Source organism: Callospermophilus lateralis, chromosome 1 (genome assembly GCF_048772815.1).
Source record: "Callospermophilus lateralis isolate mCalLat2 chromosome 1, mCalLat2.hap1, whole genome shotgun sequence".
NCBI lineage: Eukaryota > Metazoa > Chordata > Mammalia > Rodentia > Sciuridae > Callospermophilus > Callospermophilus lateralis.
Genome location: NC_135305.1, coordinates 77898139 through 77924407, shown reverse-complemented (window position 1 = coordinate 77924407; position 26269 = coordinate 77898139). Strand labels below are relative to the sequence as shown.

The following is a 26269-nucleotide window of genomic DNA, read 5'->3' as shown; positions in this document are numbered from 1 at the left end:
TTCCTATTCCCTGTTTATGTTACTTCTTTTGCCTGTGGTGTCCTACCCTCCCTCTTTTTATGTAATTACTGCTTGGAGACACTGCTCAGTAATCTGCTCCTCCCTGGATTGGGGTTATCCCTCCCTGTGTTTCCATAACAACCAGATCATACAACCCTTATAATGTTTACCATATAATTATGAGATTCCATACAGAACATCTTTATCTTCTTTAGTAGCTAAGAGCTACTGAACAAGACAGCTTGCGTAGAATATTTAACAGTATTTGGTACATGGTAAATATACATGCATTAGTAGTTATTACCATTACTACTACTAGACTCAAACAACAACATTGGGGTAAGAACTGTTTTCGTCTCTGAAGTCTTTGTGTTTGGCATATGCATTGTCTATAACTGTACAACATAAAAGTCTTTTCCATGTTCTATAACTACATTGTGTTTGAAGTACTTTGGGGACACCATATCAAAAGGCCCAGAAAGAAGCTAGTATCTAGAACTTCTTTCCCATAATGTAGGGAGAGTTTGGAGTTTCTTTAAGAGGAAAAATATCACCTGGCCCCAAAATGTTCACACTGCCACCTTTATTATTGCCAGGGAAGCCCACTCCTCATCTCTTTTGAGATTTTAAAGGATCAAATCCTTATTTTCTTCAATGAACTTCGAAGGGGAGAAGTGAGTCTGTGACATAGAATGAGAAAAAGGACTTGGAGGAAAGTTGACGACCTACTTAGACATATTGCCAGTGACTGGTTGGAATAGCCCCAAGAAACAAAAGAGGTTAGAATGTGCTCTAAACTACTCAATAACGATGTGAGCATCTCTGATGTTCTGGCTACAATAAACATGGTTGGACACTGAGAAAAGACAACTGAAAAAAAAACGTTCTGCATAAGATGAAATTGAAAAACCACAAGAAAATGTGGAAAACTGTAGGAGGAAGAAGAAGCCAAAGTTTATTCATTACATTTGAGCAGAGGAAGGAGAAGGCCTCTTGACACAGAATTGGATTTAAAACAGAAAGACATAGACTGGAGCACATTTCTGAATTTGGGGGAGAGGGCATTAAATGGGGATATGTGCCAGGGTTGGGGAAATGTATGAGTTTCTGTTTTTGTGGGGAGGGAGGTTAACTTTGAAATTAAGAAAGAATAAAACATTCCATATTTTTTAAAAAAATTAAATTTCCCTAAATTACAGAAATTTTCACCTTATAATATTAAAATAAATCAAGGTTGAAAATTTTCTTAAATCAGTAGAAGTCTAATCTTTATCACGTATACAAGTATTATTTCTGAATTAAAATTAGAGAATTCCCTTCTCTCATTTTTCTTCCTAAAGTTTTAATCTCATTGTCCTTAGAGAACAACAACTAGAATCAATAGTTTATTCTGGTTATTATTTTTACATAAGATTGATATGTAAAAATAAGGTGAAGTTGAAGGAATTAAAAGTAAAAGAAAATGTCATTTTTTCAACCTCATTTAAAATACTCAATTTTAAATATAGTCCTATAAACTATAGATTCTTTGAGGACTCTGGTCAGTGTGTTATAATAAAATATCCATAAAATTTTTTTTTTTATTTTTTTTTTTTTATTTTTTTATTGGTTATTCAAAACATTACAAAGATTGCAGAATCACATCGGTTACACATCCACATTTTTACATAATACCATAATAGTAACTGTTGTATTCTGCTACCTTTCCTATCCTCTACTATCCCCCCATAAAAATTTTTAATAACGACTGTGCTTCAGGTTTTGAATTTTTATTAGATAAGAAGAAAGTGATAATCTATAAACAAATCAAAGTTAATACTGTGATAAACATTTTACATTTAGGTGTGTGTTATATCAAGTCTTCAACTCTTATATGTCTCATGGTGGAAAAGACTTTTACATTGCACAGTTACATTTCTATCTGTAGGTAGTAAACTACAACTATCTATGCTATACCCCAAATCTGGTATGTCTCTGATGATAAGACTCATTATTTATACAAACATTTCAACTTAATAAATACCTGTTATATATGAAGATTTTAATGTATAGTTCTGCTTTAAGGAGCTCAGAGCTTTGTTGGATAAATGATTTATACATATTAGACAATTAGGCTAATTAGTACACAGAAATTCAAATAGTAGTGGTTCATGGAATAAAATCAAGCTTCATAGTGATTAGAATGGAATGGATGCCTATCTCCCCTTTCGTTCCCTTACTCCCTGATCTCATCCATATTTCCTCCACTTGCCATCTCCCATGGATGTCTCTGACACTTTTCTATCTCTAACCCATTTCTCCTCCCTGAGCTTCAGCCTCACATGGTCCCAAGTGAACTCAACACCAGGCCCTCCATATGGGGCTACATATCCTACCTCACCTATTTGCTTGAGCCAGATCCCTGGAGTCCTTCACAGCTTAACAATCACCAAACCTGTGGATTCCACTCTCCATCCTCCCTCAAGTCCATCCAGCTTTCTCTTATCTCATTCTCATTATCATTATTTCTGTACAGCACTGAAGCCATTTCCCAACTTTTTAATTGGTAACTTATAGTCTGAGAAAAACTCAGACACGTTTATGTCTTCAAAAAGGAAAAGCCAAATTCATTACAGTGTATAAATTTAATGTAACACACAAGTAGAAAAATGTAATTTAGTTTTCAAATCTCATATTTTCCAAAGAGCAAGCCATTTTAAGGATTTGGTTACATTCATTAGAGGCAAATAATAAATAAACTTCATATATGATAGCTTGCTAAAAATTAGTATTTAATTAGAAAAATAATAATAATGAAAATTCGTATAGAGAGGTGGATCACACCAAAAACTGAGAGAGAGAGAGAGAGAGAGAGAGAGAGAGAGAGAGAGAGAGAATAAGCTTAGGAGAGGTATTTGGAATTTTTAGTACTAGGAGAAAGGCAACAACAACAACAAAAAACAGATAACGAGACTAGTAATATCTAGTAAACTGAAGATATTAAAAAAATTGAAGAGGAAATGCTCACTCATGAATGTCCAAACTAGAGCTCAAATATTCTTGTGAATCATGTGATAATATACATTAAAAACCTAAATAAATTTACATACATTTGATTTAGTGTTATGGTTTGGATCTTAAATGTCCCCTAAAAGCCCACATGCTAAAAGCAGCCTGTGGTGCTGTTGGGAGATGGGGAAGCCTTGGTCTGGATGGAGGAAGTTAGGTCAGGGAGTACGCCCTAGAAGGAGACTGGGATTCCCTGTTCTTTCTTCTTTTTCTCTTTACTCTGTGGTCATCTTGATGTGACCAGGTTTTGTGCAACATGTTCTTCTGTCATAATGTTCTGCTTTGACCAAAAGCAACAGAGTGACCATGAACTGATATTTCCGACACCATGAACCAAAATAAATTTTTCCTCACTTCAACTCATATTGTCCTTAGTCTCAGAGGTGGAACATGTATAAATATGTAAATATAGTAATAAAATATAATTAAATAATAATGAGAATATAGTTATAATGTAATCATTATAGTCATATTAAAATTAGTAGATATAATATATAAACTCTTGGTTATTATGTCCAACATATTTTAATGCATGTGTGTCAATTTCATTGAGGTAGTCACAAAACTGAAAATTTGGGGTCTACTGGGTTAAGTCAATTATCTCAGGTACTTCTTGACAGTGATGGAAAACTGATTGAAACACCCACCAAATGTATTTATATAAATGTATTCAGAAGATATGTGCTGTTATGTATCAAAACACACTAATAAGAAGTTTCAATAAATATTTGTTTAAAATACATTTGAATTTGATTGAAATTGTCTGATATTTATGGATTTCCTTGATTTTTTTTTGTACCAGGGATTGAACTCAGAGACACTCACTGAGTCACATCCCACCCCTATTTTGTATTTATTATTTAGAGACAGGGTCTCACTGAGTTGCTTAGTGCCTCACTTTTGCTGAGGCTGGCTGTGAACCCTTGATCCTCCTGCCTTAACCTCCCAGCCACTGAGATTATAGGCATGCACCACCATGCCTGGCATTGAATTTTGTTATATTTATAGAATATGTTTTTGAAGAACTGCCTTGGTTATGATATTATCTTCTTATTCAAGAATATAAAATTATTTTCTATTTATTCATATCTTGCTTTACATAGTACAATGGATTCTGCCATATTTTTTAAAAAAGTTTATTCCTAGATAATTCACATTTAAGGGTTTTTTCTTTGAGTTCATCTTTTATCATCATAATTGATACTACATAGCAAACTGAGTTTGAATATTGTAAAAAACAACATGCCACAATAAAAAAAAGTTAATAGTTTTAGTTGATTTGTTTGGATTTTTCAGGTAGATACTTAATGATAAGTTTGTTTGATTTTTATAAAATTTTTAAAACTCCTATTTGGTTTTCAGATCTAATTATGTTTATGTATAACTTCTAGAATAAGTATAAATATATATAGTATAAAATATATATTCCTTAGTATACATTAAGTAAGTATTCTTTAATTTTAGTGCCAGGCACTAAATTTTATTAAATGATTTTTCAGTAACTAAAGAGATAACAATACATTTTATCTATTTTTACCAGACTGAGATTGCAAAAATACATCAATTCCAAAAATCAATTATCTTTGGTTTATTACCTTAAGCTTATTTGTTTTATGATATTATTTTTAGCATATGTAGTCTAATTTATTTGCTAAAATTCCATTATGAACTTGATAGTGGGATAATACTAAACTTATAACAATTGAGAAGCTTCCAGAATGTACCTAAATTTACCTGTTTATACGACATAGGATAATATGTTTCTTGAAAGTTTGAATGTACATGAAACATTTATTACCATAAAAACATTCAGGTCTAATTTATATATAAATATATATACAGGCATATATATTATATAAAATGTTATAATAAATATAAGTAAATAATTATGTATTTATTGAAAAATGTTAACATTTTTAAAAATTTTTAAAATTTTTACCGTATATTTTATGCTTAATATTTTATTGTTCTCTTTTTAAATATTTGTTTCTGTGACTATAGTTTACATAAATAGATTATTTGTTTTTTGTTGTCTTAATTAGATTTGCCAATAATTTACTTATTTTATTATTGGGCTTTAGCTGTTGGATTATACATCCACTTTGTAGTTTTCTTTTTCTTTTACATTGCATTACTTTTTAAAAATGTATGACCTCCTCACTTTTTTTTAATGGCTATTTTGTTTCTTGTTGTTTTTCTATCTTTGTTTGGATACAAGTTCATCTTTACTTATTCTTTTTAAAAATGAGAGTATTTAATGTTTTGAATTTTCCTGACAACAACTTTAGTCACATCCATATATTTTAATGTTTTTGTTACTGTTATTATGAGTCTATAACTAGAGTTTTGATTTATTCTGTAGTTGGGATTATTTAGTTTTTCTTAATTTTTATGTTATTTAATATTTATTTATCTTTTTGTATTGATTTCAAATTTTATTGCAGTGTGCTGAAAGATGTTGGCCTATAAAAATAGTTTTTGTTTTTTGGAACTGAGTTTTCTTATTTAAAATATGATTAATGTCTAAAAATATTCCATGGACTTTATAAAATAGTATTCTATATATCAAGTGTTATAGACTGAATTGTATTTGCTCCAAATACATATGGTAAAGCTCTAATCTCCAATGTGATGATATTTGGAGATGGGCCTTTGGAAGATAATTAGGTTTAGTTAGGTGAGGTCATGACAGTGACCTTCTAAGAAGAGATACTAGACATTCTCTCTCCCTCTTTCTGACATGTGCCATGTGACACATCAAAAAGGTGGCCCACTGTAAGCCCTCTCCAGGAACCAAATCTGCTAGAACCTTGATGTTGGACTTCTAAGCCTTTTAGATTTGTAGCCAATCTAGAACTCTGAGACAATAAATTTCTATTGTTTGTGCCACCCAGTGTATGGTATTGTTATGACAGCCAAATAGACTAAAGTGTCAAGTTTATTGATTATGTTTAATTGTTGAGCTGTATTATATAGTTCCTATGTACTTTATCTGCAAATATTACCAGTTGTATTTTAAAGTTCTCTTAAAATGAGCACCTGTTGAAAGAAAACGAAGAGTGGAAAGGCAGGAGGCTAGAATACTGGGAGAAAGATTTGTAGTAGAGATAAATATCAACAACTTGCCCTCAAATTCAAGTATGCTCTGGGGAACATGCCCAGACACACATCAGAAAATCAAAATATAACTGAATGATGTGGATGTTACTGTTTGATGTTGATACATCCTGAAAATGGCAACTTCCTGGATTAAGACCCTGAAGTCTTTTATGGATGAACAGTAGAAAAGCTACCAGATGAGAGTATTACTGGGGATATGGAAATGTTTAAGAAATTGGGGATTTTGGAAGGAGTCTAGGGGAAAACCTAGGTCAGTTTATATAGACCAGAAAACTGGGCTGATTAACCTTAGAATAACAGGAAGGAAAAAAAAATCACTAAAGACCATTGAGCAACCATAGCATTAAAAGGCTGTATGTCAACAGAGCTCCATGTGAATATCTAAGGGAAGATTTTAATGAATATATTAAGTTAAAAAGAACACATCATTTTTGTTTCTCTCCCTCTCTCTTTCTAAGAACTTAACCACACTTTTTTTTTTTTTCAATTGAAGGTGGCAAGAGCTGCAATCTCAGTAACCTAATTACTTTTCTTTTTGTGTACACCCTTCCACCTTTCCAACTGTTGCTCATGTATGTCCATCCTGGGCTGTGTCATTGTTTCATCTGATGAAGAGCAGTTTTAATTGGAAGCTGGGAACATGCCTAGGGCCAAGAGAGAAGTGGACTTTGTTTTTCTGGTAACCAAAGAGTCAGGAAGAAATATTGAGCATTTGGAATGGGATATGGAGTGTGTCAAGAATGATTATTCAAAAAATTAATGACAAGATATGACCATGCACACCAAAATAATGAAGTCTTAAAAGTAATTTCATACTGAGCTAAACCAATTTATCTAATTGAGTGGTGCATACTCATGTACCTTGACTTATCTGTTTGTATAGTGGAATTATCTGGAGGAAATGAATACTTTCCAGAAGCCTACAACACAGGCAAACTGTGGTAAACTCTGTAATGGAAGGGGAAGTTCTGCAGAAGTATAGGAGCAAAGATATACATTAATGTCAAGGGTATTACAAAGCTGGTCAAGATAATAATGATAATCATGACTTCATGTTTTGTGTTGAAAAATTCATCCCAAAGTTTTTAAGTACTTATTTAACATCTGCTAATTAATCAGTCAATCAATCCAGTAAACATTTATAGATTTTTTTACTATATACCAGCTCTCAGCTAAGAATGGAAGAATGAGTACAAATATATTTCCTTCTTGCAGGGGAGAAGGAACACAATTACATCACAATGTGATTGAATTATAGGATCAGAACACATAGTTATTATATGTGTGGGTCAGGTTTGCATGGTGTCTAAGGTCACAGAGCTAGCTAGAAGCATGATAAAACCCAGAATTCTAATTTCTTGATTCTGAGCTCACTGTGGTCTCTACAATAATACTGCCTGCCACATAATGTTAAATACAAGCAAATTATTATGAATTGTAATTTTAATCATCATAGGTTTATTTGAAAAAAATCACCAAACCTGGACGCAGCTGAATTGACACTTCTCCTGGTGTTACTTGAGTGTTAATTTCATTTTCACTTGGTATGATTACACGAACAGATGGGTATTCTATCGAATCAACCGAACAGCCTTTGCTTATTAAATTGGAAACAATGTCACAACGTTCGCTTCTTGATCCACCTGAAATAAAATCCTGTTTAAAAAAAAGAAAATCACTGATGTTTTCAGTTTATATCATCTCAGTTATAACCAAAGAAAGTCTATACATAGCAAATATTTCAATTAAGCCATTTTCAGGGCAGAACAAATTATGCAACTGTTTAAATTAGTTGCATGTTTCCAATAAGAACAGTGGCATATTTGTCATAAATAAAACTTTAATTTCTAAATCTCATTTTAAAAGAATAAAATGAATTATTAAAGAGGAGATTGAACTCAAGCACTTTAAATGTTGTTAACTGATCACTGTAAAGTTATACTGGCTTAATTCTTTCTAAATATTTTACTTTGGAAAGACAGATCCAGAAGAAAATTCAGCCAAAATAGACCACTCATTGGTTCCAAATGTGAGTCTCAGTTCTCAAAGGACTCAACTGGTATGTTTATTATATACTGTTATGTTTGGAATATGAAAGCAAGTCCTTAGAAATACATGCCTAATTAAATGCCAAAAATTCATAAAAGAATAAATTGGAAATCTAATTTCTTAGACCATAAAGTTGTCCAGCCTCTTATACACATAACAACCTAAAAGCAATTCAGTAAACTAATGGAGATGTTCACGATGACGCGGAGAGATATAATATTGCAGATCAAATTCTCCTGACTTTGCAACTGAATCTAAAATTTTCACTACTTAGCCTTGAGTAGTTGAGAGTTATCTAAGAGACATGCAATCAACTTGGAATTAATGCAATAACCTTATTAATTTATCCTGAGGGGAAAAATTTTATATTTTTATTTTTCATGTAAACATTTGGGATTTTTTCCTAAGAATGGAAAGTGTATTGAAAATATGGAAATATATTTTATTATGCATAACATTGGCCTCAGTTATTGGGGTATTTGATTACAAATGAGCTGGATATTTGCTCAGCAATCTTCCTAGCAATGGCTATATACATTCATCATTCAATCATTTCTCCTTTAATTAAGATGATATAAAGAATTGGATTTTTAATCCATTCATCACTAAATTAAAGAATGTTGATTGAATACGTATGAAGGACAATAATTTGGTAGGTGCTGACGTAATGAAATGGAATAGAGCATGGCAGATAGAGCTCTTATCATCAAAATCAACAGACTATGGGTGAATTCACACATTAAGCAAGTAAATTTAACTGTTATGGGAATGAAATTTAGGGGGAACACAGAATATCACAGGGCATGGAAGAAGGGGATTATCAAGTTGACATGGACATTGAGTGTTGAATATAAGGTCACTAATTATAACCAGGGACAGCCAGGGCACTGGTGAGTAACAAGATACAATGGTGATAGGTAATATAACAACATTCATACAAAATCTTCATTTCTTTCTCAAATAGAGCAGGGCATGGCAAACTAGGATCAGTGAGATGATCCAAGCTTTGGCCTATTTTTCTATGGTTTAAGTGCCAAAAAATTCTTTATACATTTTAAAAGCCTGTAACATAACAACAAAAGAAGAATGTGTGATAGGGATGGTGTGTGACCCACAGAGTCTAAATTTATTATGTAGTCCTTTTTAGTGCTCATCCTGAATTAGAGCCTGCCTCATCCTGTAATATATGCATTAACTAAAAGGCAAAAGGGGACATGTCTTTCTTTCCAATCAAAATCTCCAGGTGTCATTTGATAAGTTCATTATGGAAACAAAAACATTCAGTTTGCTTTGTTGATTAATCATATGCCAGAAATTGAAGATAGCCAAAGCCTTAGTTTTTTAATCTGAATTTATTCTATGTACTGTTAAAATATTCTATGCATATGTGATAGAATTTATAAACAACATGGAGTTCCCTAGAGAGAGGTAGCAAATAACTGCTATAGTATGTGTCCCATTCTTCCCGAGATCCCCAGGCTAAGTGGGGGACCTCATTTCTCCCAAGTAGGGGATACTGATAGTACACAAGTCTTGGTACATGTGTGCTTGATCATGTGTCAGATGACATATTACAGACGAAGACCACATGCATTTTACAGATGTAAAAACCTAAGACTTCAAGTCATGGAAAGCAAATAAAGTACAAATAGCTTTATTTTCTTCTTTTTAGCCGGTCAGAGACTGTTATTTGTGCTTACAGAATGGAGAAGAAAGGAGGGGTGTCATTTACTGTAACTATACATCAGTTTATGCCATGTGACCTTTAAATGTCAAATAGTTTTGCTGAAATCGGCAAAATGTTCTCTATTATTTTGCAATATCTGAATCAGCACAGCTGTTTTTATCCCACTGTAAAAACTAAGTCAGAAAAACATTGCCAATTGGCCAATTAGGTTTGAAAAGGGAAGAAAAGACTGTGGCATCATACTCAAGAATGGAATGTTGTTCCTGCCCGTTGTGGCCTACTTTTCACTCTGTACAAAAGAAAAGCAATTTGAAACCACACCCTTTTAATTTTTGATATTTTGTCATTTTAACTTATTCTAATCTTTATGCTTTACTTTTTTTCCTACAAGAAAAACAAAAGCAAATTCATAGTCTAAGTTTCTACATCTAAAATGTCTCTGAGAATGAAAAGGTCAGGTTGAAGTTACCCTGGCAAGTTTTTTATCAGTTGTTACTTTCATCTGTTTTCATATAGTATTCTGGTGATATAAATAACTCAAGTTTTCCCCCTACTAATGTCTGAGTCTTTTTGACTGTCAAACATGGCAACCTTCGCAGAAATGGAAAAATTCTATCATCTTCCTTTTGACAGCGAATGTCCTTCATATCATATTTTAGAATAACTGTGCTCCTCTAAGCTTCTGGCTGTGCTGTGACACTCTATATCAGAGTGGCAGCCAGGGGAGGAGGGTAATTCTTCAAAACTTAACGTGTCTTTCATAGACATTAATTAACAAGACACATAAGGTATTAAACCTAATACTGATGAGGTCCTTTGTATCCCAATTGTTTTCTGATTACTTCCATGTATCATGGAAGAAAAGAGAAAGTAAAAGACATGGAATGGCAGATAAAAATGCTACATAAGAAAACAATCCAAGTGAGTATCCACTGTCTAATTATTTTGTTATTTTTAATTTCTACCAGCCTTGAAAATGATATAAGCCAGGCTTATTTTATCATTGTTTATGTTCTCATCATGAATAGGGAAAAACAAAACCTCATCCTTCCCTTTCCCTTCAGCTTACTGGCTGAGAAATCAGAAACACAACTTGCATCTGTGCTTAAATGATGGATGATCCTACAAAATTCAACAATGCTTTCTGTCTCCCAAAGATGTCAGGTAAGCCTGAAGGGAGTGGACAGCTCCTCTCAAAAATGTTGCCAACACTGGCCAGAGCCGTAAGACTGGGTGCTTGCTCTGAGGTAGTTATCAACACAGGCAATCATCTTCATTTTCTAAGCCTCACCAAAGCTCTATAGAATTATGACTCCTATTCTTAATTATGAATTCTATTTCTTAACAGTCCCTGTATGCCACATGTTGCTTTATTATGTCTTCAAAGACTGTGAGGCAGGTGCAGATAGTAATCCCAGTTTGGAGGTAGGGAAAACTGAGGTTCAAAGTGATCAACATATCCAAGTTCACAGAGTTAGAAACCGGTGGAACTGGGATTTGAATCCAATTTAGTCTCTCTTTTGGGCCTGTTTTTCAATATATAAATCAGACTATACCACGTTGTACAGAAGAAAATTTAGTGACATGAACAGTCAAGTTAATTTCTTAACATTTTTCCCTGAGTAGTCCATCTGAGGGTTTGCCCACTGTGGACAAAGGACCTGCCCCCCACCATCCCTCACTGCGTGGGTAGCCACCTTTCTCTCCCTTAGCCCTCCCTCCACCTGACTACTGATCCCTCTAAATACCCCAGATCCTTCCTTCTGTTTCAGGACTGATTGTTTTCACAGAGTTGTGGCTTTTCTGATGCTCTGTGTCAGTCAGAACTGTGAGATGGAATGAGGCTTCCTCTGGAATCTGCTGTTCCAGTTGGCTGACAACTGGGCTTCAGAACCATCTTTGAAAGTTTCTCCAAATACCCTTCCCAAAGCACTGGAGGTCAGGTGGGCAAGTTTCGGGACTCTAAGGATCTTTCTTAGTGAGGAAGTAAGAATCTAAAATAGCATGATGTTGCTTAGGTAAGAAACATTCTTAACAGAGAGAATAAGTAAACTCCAAGTTCAAGGTTATACAGATGAAGACAGACTCAGAGAATGGAATGAAGTCTGCTGGTCTTTGGCTCATAAGAAGTCATGAGATTGCACCCTAAGACTCAAATTGTCTTGTCTGTCACATTGCTTGGCTCCATGGGTTGTGTAAAGCCCTTCTGAACTCAGGAAAGGATTTCATCTTTTTGCTGGTGGAGCCCAAAGTGCAGGTGGGGAGCTCCAGGCTGTCAGTCAGAAATCTGTTGATTTATAGACGTGGCTCGTGGCTCTGTCTTGTGTACCCGACCCCTGTCTCTCCCCTGACTTGTTTCATCGAGAATAGTTATGCCTACTATCCTTGATTACTTTTTCCTGCTGGGGGCTGCCTCAGGACAAGCAGTAACAAGAGAAGGTGGAAAGATGATGGTAATTGTAGTTGCCGAGTTAAGTCAGAGGAGATCAAAGCCACAGTTTTATCTCCATATCAAGCAAAAGGTCCTTAAAACCCTATCTGTTCCAATTCCCAGGAGCTTCACAAGTAAATATAAAATTGCCTAGACAATCTCACAACAAAAGAAACCCCAATGTAGCAGACAATTTCTTTAGTGCAACTTATTATATATAGATAGTTTTGATTGAATATAATTGACAAAAGAAAAAAGAACTTTCAAAACAACTTTAGAGCCAAGAAAGAAGAAATACATTATAATTATTACACTAAGAATTTTGCAATTAGGATTTTTCTCTTATAGAATGCAAAGACACTAATTTTGAAAAATAACATTTTCTAGATTATTCTCTATTCCATAGAACATAGTATATAATATTTCATGAACAAGTCACATGTTAAAAGCATCATATTTTCCATATGTAACCAATAAATTCATGTACAATGTCAGGAAATGAAGTAAATCATTTATCTTCAAGTAGTTCAAATAAAAACAAATAAAATGGACCAATAAATTAGCTTGCTTTTCTTTAATTTGGAAGCACAAGCTAACACTCCAACTTGAGTATATGACCTTGTGCCTCAAGCTTCAGCAAGAATTTCACACGGAATCCTATGGAACTATCAAAAGTTATTATCTGTGTTTGCCACTTCTTTCTATAGTACAGATGGAAAACATGAAATGGTTTTCACTTCATTTCAAAATTACCACAATTTTCCCAATAAAAAGTTATATTTGATTTTATATTCAGCCAAATATGCCATTTCCAAGCATAAAACCAAATAAAAAATTCTTGTCAGCATTATCTTTTTTTTTTTTTCCTGATACAGCTTCAAGGCACAAAATAGTCAGGCAATGAAATCATCCTAGAGAGAAAGTCAAATGTGATGAAAAGAAAAACAAGGAAGAAAAAGAAGAAAAATGGCACACCTCTTGAACACACCATCCACATTCTGGACCCAGCTCAAGGCACCTGGCACAGGACACTGCGTCTGAAGATGTGCATCTATTGTCTTCTGTAATGGAGGATAGAATGAGCTGTTATGGTTGATCTCATATTAGGAAGTGTAAGCAATTCTAACCAGAATGGTTTTTTAAAATATTTTTTAAATTGTCCATGGACCTTTATTTTATTTACTTACATCTGGTGCTGAGAATCAAACACAGTGCCTCACATAGGCTAGGCAAGTACTTTACCACTGAGCCACAGCCCCAGCCCTAACCAGAATGGTTTTGAAAATTTAAATAAGATGACCTTTTGTTTTAAATACATGACATCAAATAATGTATATTTTCTTTAGGAACAGTCAACCTAATTGCAACTATCAGTTACCCAGATAGGTATTACTTAGTTTTATATGGGAGAAAGGAGGTGATGGAAATTGATTTTAGATTTTGTAGTTTGGCTTGAAATCACTGCAGTAAGAGGGGATCCTCCAAATTATTTAGTATGTTCAAGTCTCATTGTATTTCCTATTCTCTGAATCAAGTAGGTTTGGGTGGAGAGATTCTGGAGTTATTCTTATAAAAATTAGCATATGCAGACATCATTCTCCACGTGTAAAGCATGTTGAGTCATAGTGAATGAAGCGTCAGAGAAATAATCTTGATGGACATTTAACATAGTTAAAATGGAAATTCCAATTGTGTCAACATTGATTTTTTTTGGTGTGAGAAATACTAGAGCCAGACACAATGGCATGACTCAGTATTTTATAAGTGGTCAAAAAATTTTTAAAAAGTAAGGTGGTCAAAAGTAAAGTGGTCTAATTGAATGAATGAATTGTTTTAGTTAACTCAATTCAATTTCTCAGATTGGATCACGTACGATTCACTTTTCCACATGTGGACAGGGCTGGGGAGTAGGACACCCTTAAGAATGGCTTCTGGAGGCAGTGACATCTGGTACCACTTTGCCATCTCATTTTGTTTCTTCTAAACTGTGTTCCTCTTTAACAACTCTAATAGGAATTAAAGAAAACTCACATTTACCCAGATGTGTGGTTCTGTGTACATAACCACACACTGACATGTAGTTTTAAAAGGGATAGGGACAATTCCAGTTGATTTCTATTTACTTTCTATTTCTCAAATTCCCCAATATTCTGGAATCCAGGGTAAAACAGTCCTGCCTTGGATGTGGCTCAGCATGGGTGTTGGCAGTGCCAGCAGAGGTGATAACTGGGCAGCAGTACCCTACCCTGTATGTCCCAGGCCTGGTTTGGGTTAAGTGAAGCATCCTTCTCTAGAACCCCTGCTAATTTGTTATCTACTCTCCGAGTCTCCTTATACTATTTGTACTTGGCTTTATAACATCATTTTAAACACATTATCTGAAAGTCCTTCACTGGTCTTTCCAGATGTGGCCTAGAATTCCAAGAACTAAAATTTACTAATGTTTTAGTTAATTCACTACAAGCATGGCCACCTAAGTGTGGAGGCTCCTTAGACTAAAAATCTTCCATTTGGTTTAACTGCAAAATGTGAAATCTGCTTACCCCTAAACATATTCAGAAGAGTGAGAAACCTTTCCAGTTTTGTTCTCTGAAAGAAAATTGATATAGGTCAAGAAATCAAGCACACTGGCAGAGTCTTATGATCTCAGTGTGTACCCAAAATTTGTAAGTTAAAACTCAGTCTCCAGTTCAGTAGTACTAAGAAGTGGGACCTGTAGGAGGTGATTAGACCTGAGGCTCCTCCTTGGTAAATAGGACTGGGCCCCTGAGACAAGAGGCCTCACACGTGTTCAGCCTTTTCCACCAACTGCTTTTTTTTTTTTGGCCATGTGAGGTAGAAAGCCTTCATCAGACTCTGAATGAGAGTCTTTATCTTGGTCTTCCCAGCCTCTAGAACTGTAAGAAATTAATTCCTGTGAAGTTTGGCAATGTAGCTCAGTGGTAAAACACTTGCCTACCATGCATGAGGCCGTGGGTTCAGTCCTCAATAACACACACACACACACACACACACACACACACACACACACAATAAAATAAAAATAAATTTCTGTGGTTTATAAATTACCCAGTGTTTAGTATTATGCTAGAGCAACATGAAAGGATTGAGATTTAGATATAACTTGATTTTTACAAGCTGTTGGCCTTGAAATAAGTAGATCATGGAGTAAGAGCTATTTCAGTTCACCCTTGACCAAGCTTCTTACTCAACAGGTAGAGCTTTCTTGTCAGTAGTGAAAACTGCAGTCTCATGGAAGGGAAGCTGCATTAGATTAAGACTCTAGTCTTAATCTAATGGTTGTAGGATTTTGTCCCAAGTTAATCCAAATTCAAACTCAGGTTGGGTTCGTACTCCTGTAGCACACATGATACATAACAAATTTACAAGGAAAAAAAAAATCTCTTTTCTTTAAAAAGTTCCAGGCCAACTTCTGTTGTTAAACTTCAGACAACTAAGGATGTTGACTGAGAGGGATAGACACTTCGGTCCTGTCAATACTTCCCAGGTTCCGGGGCTGACATTTCTCAGACTCTACGTAACTACAGGGGGAAAAAAATCCCATAAATGGATCTGGAGGAGGCAGATCGTATGGTTCTGCAGAACTGGAGGAAAGCCATAAATTGCACTCCATGGGAACTGTGTCAAACATTATTTCTGGAGAGTGTCATGGTTATACTTCACAGAAGACAAGCTAAATACACTTTGACAGGCAGAATTTTAAAGGTTTTCTTTTTAATTTTAAAATGTGCAAGTGAGTAAAATACCTAACATGCAAATATCACATCAATTATAGCAATTCTTGTCACTGAATGGGCAAAATATTATAAATGCTACCAGTTAGCATATACTAGGAATCTCTCTCTCCCTCCCTCCTTCTCTCTCTCTCTCTCTCTCTCCCACTCACACACATGCGAACACTCACACACCTTTCTGTGAGAATAGAATCTAAGCACACACATCAACTTCAAGGCACAATTGCTGTTTACAGACACTGGCAATTTGTCATCAGCCTTGGGTTTGCCCAGCTCATTTGCCCTCTCATCTCTGACGCAAGAACACAGCAGGAAGGCTGCTTTCCTGTGGTGGTTTCTAGCAGCCCTGGGCACTGCCCTGACACCTCATCAGAGCATGTGCCTGACTGATTCTGCTTCCCACTCTGTGATTGGGGTTGCTACGTGCTCAGCCATTAGTCCCAGAATGGCACACTAAGCACCCTATTCTCCATATTCTAGCATTGAATTTTTATGAAGGAACTTTTTATTGATCCTTATGAAAATTCATAAGGACTGGAAGCAGAATGACATTGTTTAAAACTAACTATCATCGAATTCTTCTTTTTGTGTTCATTTGTTTTAGCCCTCGGTGCCTCGGGAACTCCATGTTATTAAAAAAAAATGTGCTGCCTTGGCACAGTGGTAAAGGATTTGACAGTCTATTGACAACAAGTGCATACATTCTAAGTAATTCTATTGCTTGGTCTATGAGTGTGGGAGCATGGACAGGATGCTTATTTTTTTCTCATTATGTTACTACTGCAGGTAACAGACTGATGAGGCAGCATTGCTAACAGACTAACTAGGAAGGAACCTTCAAACCTCCATAGCACTGCTGCTTATCAGCCATGTGCCCTTAGGTTAGCTACTTCAAGTCTCTAAGCCATCATTTCCTACACTGCAACACAGGGCTAACTACATCCACACCAAGCTGCTGATATGAAGATGAAGTGAGACAAAACATGAGAAGCGTAGTGCTCAGGGCACAGAGGGCATTCCGTAAAGAAGCTGTTATAATCTCATTGTAATAAATCACATGTACATATACATACACTTATGTATGTATTACCTATTTGTGTGACTATGTGTGCATGTGTTAGGTTCTAGGTTCAGAAAAAAGGAAGATGTTATATGTATTTACATTTGTAGTAAATATAATTTGCTATCCTTAATGTGAAAATCCCTTGGATCAAAAAGACCAAGTTTGAAATACATAGCTAGTATATAAAAATTGCTATTAAATAAAAAGTTATTGTGTTTGTTTAATTGTTTAAAATGACTCTTAAAATCAAGAAAGTTAAATATAGACAAATCAGACTGATTTATTACAAATACACTTTTTGTCATGACCCTGAAATGCTCTTAGAATGCCTTAATTTTATTTCTATTTTGCAAGGTAAACATTGATTGAAAACAAGCAATTTTTAAATTATTTCCCAGAATTAAATGTGTATGACACATGTGAAATGACCTAACTGCCAGTCAAAAATATTATAAATACCCATCATCAAAAGGATAGAGTACCCAAATATCAGAAATTACATATTTATGATCTATGCTTAATCATTTTTTGTTTTGGATGATGCAATTTTTTTTCATATTACTTTGCAAATATTTAATCTACAGAAGTGAGAAAGAGAAATAAGTACACAAAAACAAAAATCTCCAAAACAAAACAAAACAAAAAAAGACAATGGAAATTTCAATGTTTGCATTGGGATCTTTCCATAAATCAATGATGAGATAAGCGAAAATTACAAAGAAACATTCCTTGTTTTGTGTTGTTGTTAATCTTTATAACAATCTTTCAGTATAACATAAAGAATATCTACAGTTATCTGGAAGAAGGAACATATAAAGACTGATAAAGATTGTAGTCCATGATATTTATAACCAATTAGAGTCTCCTATCATGCCTAGACAGAATTATTTGTGAGAAATGTTTTTTTTTTTTTTCCAGGCAGTATCCCTTTCTTAGTTGATCTTACTAAACAAATTAAATTAATCTCGATAAATGCATAAAGCTACTTCATTTAAAAAAGCAAATATCTACAAAGAATACATATTCTACTTTGGTAACAGTTGAAACTAGACAAACTGGCCACATTCAAGTGTAAGGTTCAAACTATAACTCTGAATTTTTTGTTTTATACATTATATACATATCTATATAATTATGATGTTACAGAATATGTTTATATATTGATTATGTCATACACATGTGTGTATATATTATATATAAATAAAATCATGGTCCTCTAAATGTTACCAGTACCTTCAAAAATATAGTATCTGATCATTGAAGTTCTCTTTTATGCAGAAATTTAATGCATGCTATTATTTGATATAAAAATTAAGACAAAGAAATACATTCAAATTCTGATTATTTTCTATTAGCAAAAAACTCCAAGTTTTGGATTGAAGTTTCCTAAAGTTTCTTACAAAAATAAAAGGAGGGAGTAGGTAGTTAATCCACTTCTTTGGAAATCGGACACCGGAAACAAAACATAAGTTAAATTTTAATGGGGACTCAGTAAAGGGGATATGAAAAAAAGGGAGAGGCATGGGAAGCTTGTTGGAAAAGCCAGGTGTGAGCAGGAAAGCTCTGAGGAACTAAAGAAGACAGAAGGCCAGCAAATGAGCACATGGCATGGTATCTCCAAACAAGGGAACAAGAAATCTACACAACTTCTTCTAGTTTTCCTTTTTCTCTGGGTTTTCTTGTATTTTATAAATATATAACACAAGCCATGTTATTTCATAGCATTTTCATTTGCCATTTTATTTAGTATTTAGAATATATGAGACGAAATTTTACTGGCAAAGAAGAAGAGTTTAAAAATTGCATAATGTCTGTGGTGAAACTTTAGCTACTAAAATGATTTCTGTGCAATAAATGTGTATTTCAACTGTGCCCATAGAGAAGTGGTTGGAAAATTCATCTTGATATTTTAGTTATGGTCCTAAGTTATGGGTTTAGAAACCACTACCCTCTATAGTATCATCCAACAAATTACTCCTGTTTGATTAGTTTCAAATTTGTAGAAAGTGGCCATTCAGCCCATAATAATGAAAATGAATATCTTACTGGGGAAAATTATTTTTTTGAAATAATTTCCACTCTTCTTTGATTTGAAAAAACATATAACAGTATGTATGTTGAGTGAAAGCACAATTTGGGGTTCTGGTGATTAGGTTTGGCAGTTTGAAGGTTCATTTAAAGGAAAGGAGATGGCATATTATATTGCAGTTTAAGAGAAATGTGAAGGAATGATAAAACTGTAAGAAAAAATAATTATCAGAGGAAAACCTAGATAGAGATCCTTGGAAAGTGGTTTATTGAGAAAGGAAGTGAGGTAAGGAGAGGACAAGGCACTAAGCAAAGTACAACTGAAGTCTACTACCAGACTGATCCTACCCAGGGCTCTAAGGATAAAAGATGCCACAGTGTTTTCCTGCCCTGAGGCAAGGGAGCCTGGCTTTAAACCCTGAGCTGAGTGTTACTAGGCAGCCTGGTGAAGGGTAGAGTAGGGTTGACCTCCCAGACACTTCTAAGCAATGTGGCTTCTTTTGGTGGAGGGCAATTCTTCTGAAAAGGCGGCAGCTGTTAGCCATCAACAACCATAACTTAGAGCAGCTGGGGATGGGTGTGCCTGCCCTATAAAATAAGTCCCAGTGGGCTCCAACAACATCTACTACAACGCTCTACCCCATAAAGTGATAAACAACCAAAGAATTGAGGTAGAAAATGCTATTTGCCCGCCTGTGCTATTTCTTCACTGACAGTGTCCTAGATTTATTGAAGATGGCACTAAGAAGAACTGAAATGCCACAATCCCCAGCTTCTCTTGCAACAATGCTGGTTGTATAACTAGTTCTACTGATTGGGATGAAGCCGGAAGTTGCTTAATGGGGCTTCTGTGAAAGCTCCTCAGAAAAGAGTGTTGCCCTTTGCATATCTTCTTTCTTTCTGCCTGAAACATAGATGTGGTGTTTTGACCTGCAGCACCATATTTAGAGAGAAGTTGTCTTAGGGAAGCCACTGCTAAAGATGCAGAAACGAGGGGGTTCCGGCCTCTCCTGGTACACTAACTCTGCCACTCAGAACTCTCTGATGGGAAGAAGAAATTTTACACCAATCCTATTTAATGTGCTGCTTTTAAGAGCTCTCTATTTTTTTAAAAAAATTATTAAATTGATTAATTTATTTTAATTAGCTATATATGACAGCAGAATGCATTTTGATTCATCATATGCAATTGCAGCACAACTTCATTTCTCTGGTTGTACATGATGTAGCATCACACCATATGTGTAGTTACACATGTACCTACAGTAATGATGTCCATCTCATTCCACCATTTTTCCTGCTCCCATGAACCCTCTCACTTTCTTGATATTGTCCTTTTTATGTTTTTATTTGTTTTAATTAGTTATACATGACAGTAGAATGCATTTATGCACTTTTATATATCATACATAGATGGGAAATAATTTCTCACTTTTCTGAGTGTACATGTTGCAGGATCATATTGGTCACACAGTCACATATATACATAGAATAATAATGTCTGTTTCATTCTATTATCTTTCCTATCTCCACATCCCCTCTCCTTCCCTCCCTTCACTTCCCTCTACCTAATCAAAGGTAACGCTATTCTAAGAGCTCTCTTAAATCTAACAGATTAAAACAATGTCTAATCAATGAATTTTCATCTGAGTTTGAAAGCTAAGAAGAGAGTAACAAACATAATTCAGCTTAATAATTCTTTAAAAACTTGTTAAGCCTAACTTTACTCTATGTGAAGCAGACCACTCATATTGAAGAGATGTAATTTTTCATGTTTCGTTAGACTGTTTTCCTTTGGAAAACTGAGATTACTAGGCTATCAGTTTCTGGCCTCACAAAGGCTTAAACTCATTTTCTTTATATTCCCAGTACATGAGTCTCACACCTGGATCACACTCAGAAAAAAATGTAATGAATAAATGAAATTCTATGTTGAGGTTAATTTAGCAATTTAATTACTGAGATTTTTCTAACTTTTGACTGCTTATGATTTTAAATAACCTTCATTTCCAAAAGCAATTTATTTCAAAAGGCAACATTACTATGTTTACTTAATGATATACATCTGGATGAATTTATCTTGATTCTTTCAAAACTTGAAAACAAACTTACCTATAGTGACACTTTTTTGTTTGTTTGTTTTTTATATTTGGTATTTTGTTATTGTACAATTCTTCTGATTTATTTTAAGAAAATCAAATTTCTTTCCAAAGAACTTTGGATATTTAATAAAATGATATCAAATTGAAATAACCACTACATTCCTTTACATTTTGTTGTTGCTTAGATCTAAACCATATTTTGATTCAGCAAATGTCCCTTTTCCCTCTAGATTTAAATAATTTGTTACTGAGCAGAACTTCCTTATAATGCCAGTATTAGGAAATACCACTAATATCTTTGCTTCTCTAAATTTGAGTTTTTCAGGCTTTGATTATATGCAACCTGTATGTTTCAGAGACAAATTTCAACCTTTCCTGCTACACAGCAAATAATTCACGTGATTATAATAATGTTTATGCTGGCATAAAATCGTTGGAGAGCAAAAAAAAAAAAAAAAAAAAAAAAAAAAAAGTCCCTTTTGATCCTGGGCAGATTAGGGAAGGATGGAGCAATGCTACACATTCCACTAGTCTGCCCTGCCTTCTTTGGGGCAATCCCAATGTGAGTCAGAGCTTAAAAGGGCTGGGACAGCATCAATCATAACTCTAATTCATGATGGAATTTACAAGAAGAACCACTGTATAGCCACTAATGACACTCATTGGTATTGAAAACCATTATCATAAGAAGCTTGGTCAGATGGGACCATAACAGAATTTTGTGTTGTAATCCACTTATACACATTGTAATCAATTTTGCTCTGAAAATGCTCCAATTGTTGCACATAGTGGGTGACTGTACATTTTATCATTTTATGCTCTACCCTGAATATCTTTTTTTTTTTTTTTTCCTTGAAAGGAAAAAAAGTTCTACCGGAACAACAAATGTAAATTGTTGCTTCTGAGGCAAGTGGAAGATTAAGGTCACTCTAAATTCATGTTAGTTTTGGTGTTGTGGAATGAAAAACAAAAATATCCAAGACACTTTATTCAAAGATTAGAAGGAACATGAAAAGAGAAAAAGAACCCCAAGTGTTAGCCATGAAGGACTCTCACTACAAACACCTTGGCCTGGAGCTGGTTTTGAAGAATAAGTAAAATGCAGAAATCTGGTTGAAAGTTGATTATGTTTAGATCACATCCTATGTACATCTTGACATATATTATTTGATGTGCGAAGCAGATGAAGGAACATAAAGAATGTTTGTCATTTGCATTTGAAAATGACTTGGCAGTTCTTATTTTTTCCTAGGCCATGACATTTCTTTGGTGGGCCAAATGGTCACTCAGCATAGAAGAATAGCTCCTGAAGAGCATCCCATTCAGTTTTGCAGTTGGCTGTTTATCTAAGCACAGCAGTTTGTCCTCTGACACCTGGTGGGAATCTGTGAGAAAGTAAAGTGAGAGAAACTCAAGTGGAAAGATGGGGGTCTGGGCTCTCCACATGTCCTTCCTAATTCAGACCTGGAACTTCAAAAAGCCTCAGCATCTCAAGACTCAAGAAGGGTTCCAGAGGCCCCTGAGGTAAATTCTGGTTAAAGCTGTATTTGTCTAACTTGGAAAAGCAATATTAGTCATGTGCTTTGTTTCTTGTTTTAACTGGAACTTTTCCATACATTCCAACTGTCCTGTTTATGAGGCACACTCCCTTTCTATAAAAGCCAAAGTATTCACCGTTTCCCACTCTGTTCCTCTAAATAATATTTTCAATTTAACATGCTAGATTGAAAGAGTTCCAGGGGCTCTTCCTATTTTCCTTTCCTCTCCAACTCTTGGCAGGTATGAATTTCCTTTCTTCCACTTTAAAAACATAACAAAAAAACCAACAACAACAACAACAACTGTTTTTCATGTCGAATTTAAGTGCCTTGGTAAAAAAAGATTAAAAATAACAGCTCTTGGATAGTAGGAATGCATTTACTAGGTAGTATCTTTAAAATCTGACGTCCCATTGCAGGTGTGCATTTGATTAGAGCAGAAATGTGCCACCCTAAACTGTAAGGAATTTTGTTTCAAGTAAAATAAACATATAAAACTCAAAGTAAATTTTAGTTCACTTACAATTTGGTTTTCTTTGTGTTACATTGCAAAATTCAAACAAGTTAAAAAAATTGGACACTGCCACCTTGAAAAATGAAATCCATATATACAATAGGAGAAAATCAGAGAATATTAAAAAATGGGTCATATATCAAGCATTTTGTAAATTTATAAAAATCCAATGAGAAAAGCACTAATGCCAATTTTGCAGAAGGGAAATTAAACTTCAGAGAGGCTAAACTGCATCCCAAAGTCACACAGCTAACAAGTACAGGGACTGAGTTTAACTATAGAGTCTTTCCTTCTGAACACTGTCCAAAAAGGGAATAACATAAAGACAGCTATTCCAAATTAAGACTGGAAACCCTTTGGTATTACTATTGTTAGTCCTTAAGTGATGACTCAATAATAATTCCTGTGTACCTCAAGATAATTCTTTAATACAAATAGAATGTTGTTATTTTTCCAATCATCCATACCAAGGCAATCTCATTTTCCCACTCTAAAAACAGGGATGTTAGGTTCTCCTCAGCAGGATTATGTTACCCCCACAGTGCCAAAGACCTCCCCAAATACTTCAGTGCCCTTTTCAAAAATTCATTTTTTTTTACTATGCACAGGGAAACTCTGAGTTTTTAGCATAAAAGTCCCAGCCTGAACGTCTCCGTGAGCGCATGAATCAGATTGGCGGGTGCTTGTTCAGTATGGGAGAGCAGCTCCTTTTACAACTGTGTTTCCCCATCTCCTGCCAGGGGATGTCTCTGAGCTGCATGCAAATTAGGCAGAAGCACATGAAATGGTGTTCCCAGTTGCTGTTTCCATTTGTGAATTTCCAGTTCTGCCCTGGAAGCCAAATCTGGAACAGGGAAGAAGGCAAATTGTTCTCGTCCTAACCCTGTAGTCTCCTGACCTTGGTTTGACAATTTAACTCTGCTGAGACTGTGCCTGCCAGCTAATGAAGTGGGGAAACTGATCCCCCCCCTCATTCTGTGCTGCATTCATCCTCTGTGCCATGAAAACACTGAAAAAGTAGAGTATGAGTTAAAATGATTGGTGGGGAACTCTGACTTTACAGCACATACAATTCTGTTAGTTTATGGATTATTTTAAGGATACTTGTACAAATAGAAAAGATTTATTTTAAAAGGTCACCAAAATCCTTATACTTCAGATTTAACAGTTGCCCACAATGCAAAATGATGATTCACCGTTTCATGTTCATCATTGTCAGCAAAGTGATATGAACAAACTTTTTGGGGGTTCTGCATATCAACTGCAGCAAGAGTTTCTCAGGCCTATGTGTCTGTCAAACCCTATACATCAATATTTAAACTGATGAAGTTTATTGGTTAAATTATATCAGTACAAGCTATTTAAAATAGCATCATAAATAAACTTAGATGGAATCCTATTTGTACAATCTGTGCATAGTGAAGAAACATGCTTTTTCTGATGCTACATAGAAAAACATTAAGTTACATTATATAGCTTTTAAAAAGTGAACCAATGACACATTATATAAGTCTTTTGGCTTACAGATTGCTTAATGGTTAATTAAAGTTGTTTATCCCTATACAGTATTTGATTGATTTACAAATTTTCTTCTGTGCAGATTAAGAGGTAAATTATATAAATGTTTTTTTTTCATATGGATTGAGCTCAGTTGAGATGATAAAAAAATATTTTCACATTAAAAAGTTTATTTCTTATATTCTACTTGAATTTTTTGTAACTCTCAGCAGCATGAGAAATTAACAGAACATGTAGTGACACCAGTGTAAGATCATCATAGTAATTACTGCTATTATTAACAGAAATGTAGTAATGCTAATGTAAGATCACCATAGTAATTAATGCTATTACTATCACTAATAATACTAATGTGATTTGAACTACACAACAATATATGGTTTATATCATATTCTCTACAGTAAAATTTCTTCTATCCACAATTTCAAGAATGATTCTAAATATTTATATCTATTCTAAATTTTATTTTATTTAGGTGTTCAGGCAAAAGAAAATTCTGAATTATAATCAAAAGATTTTAACCTAATTGTACCTTATAGGATAGATACTGAATCTATTATAATAATTAAATTACCTTCAACTATTCCAATTAATATTTGTCCTATTTAATTTTGCTGGAATTTGAATGCAAACACACGGTACAGCTAGTATACATAGGAAATTTTATATTAATGCCATATTATCCATACTGTCCTTTAAAATTCTTGTTTCATAGTCCCCATAATCCTAAAATAATCCAGCTACAGCTTCCCCTTCATCATAACTCATCTTTGCCTGGAGTCCATCATTACCTAGAGAAATTTTCAAACAGTTTTAATGCTCTCCATGCTCTGACTGCTGCTGTTGGGATACTACCCCAAGCCCCACCTCTGAACACTTATCCACTTTTTTTCTTTCTAAATTCACAGTTTTGATTCAATAGGCCCTATTTTGCTATCATCACCAGACACATTTAATGTGTTCTAACTTTTACAATGGATTTATCACTTTGCTCCAGGATTTTCAGCCTCACCCAATTCACTCCCACACCTCACTGCCTCCACCATGGACAGAGCTACTAAGAATCCCCTAGGCCAGTGGCTTCCACAGGAATTCTCACAGGCCATTAAGAGGACCACTGGATCATAAAACCGCACAGGAGAATTTAGGCTCAAGTAACCAAAGAGAAGCTAAATAGTGACAAATTCAAGAAGAATCAGAGAATGAAACAGAAAGCATGCTACTGCGCCAAGAACTCTAAAACATGAAGTTGAAAGTACACAGAAGTAGGTCAGACACAAATGGGATAACACATCCTAAGCAACAGCTCAAATCTGTTTGAAGTTGCCTTGAGCTGCCTTGGGGAACATAGCCATGAGCCAGATAAGGACTGAAGAGACCCTTTTAAAATTTCTTTCTCACCTCATTTGGCTCCTA

The 26269-nt window shown here is 34.6% G+C and overlaps 1 protein-coding gene across 1 annotated transcript in view; it reads right to left on the bottom strand.

Moving 5' to 3' along the window:
* Window positions 1–26269, bottom strand: part of Itgb8 (integrin subunit beta 8) — an 84860-nt gene that overhangs the window by 36176 nt on the left and 22415 nt on the right. Inside the window, exons 2-3 of the mRNA XM_076863288.2 lie at window positions 13311–13396; window positions 7650–7824 (exon numbers count right to left, since the gene is read on the bottom strand). Of these exons, the coding sequence (XP_076719403.2) occupies window positions 7650–7824; window positions 13311–13396 (261 nt within the window). The remainder of the gene's footprint in view (window positions 1–7649; window positions 7825–13310; window positions 13397–26269) is intronic.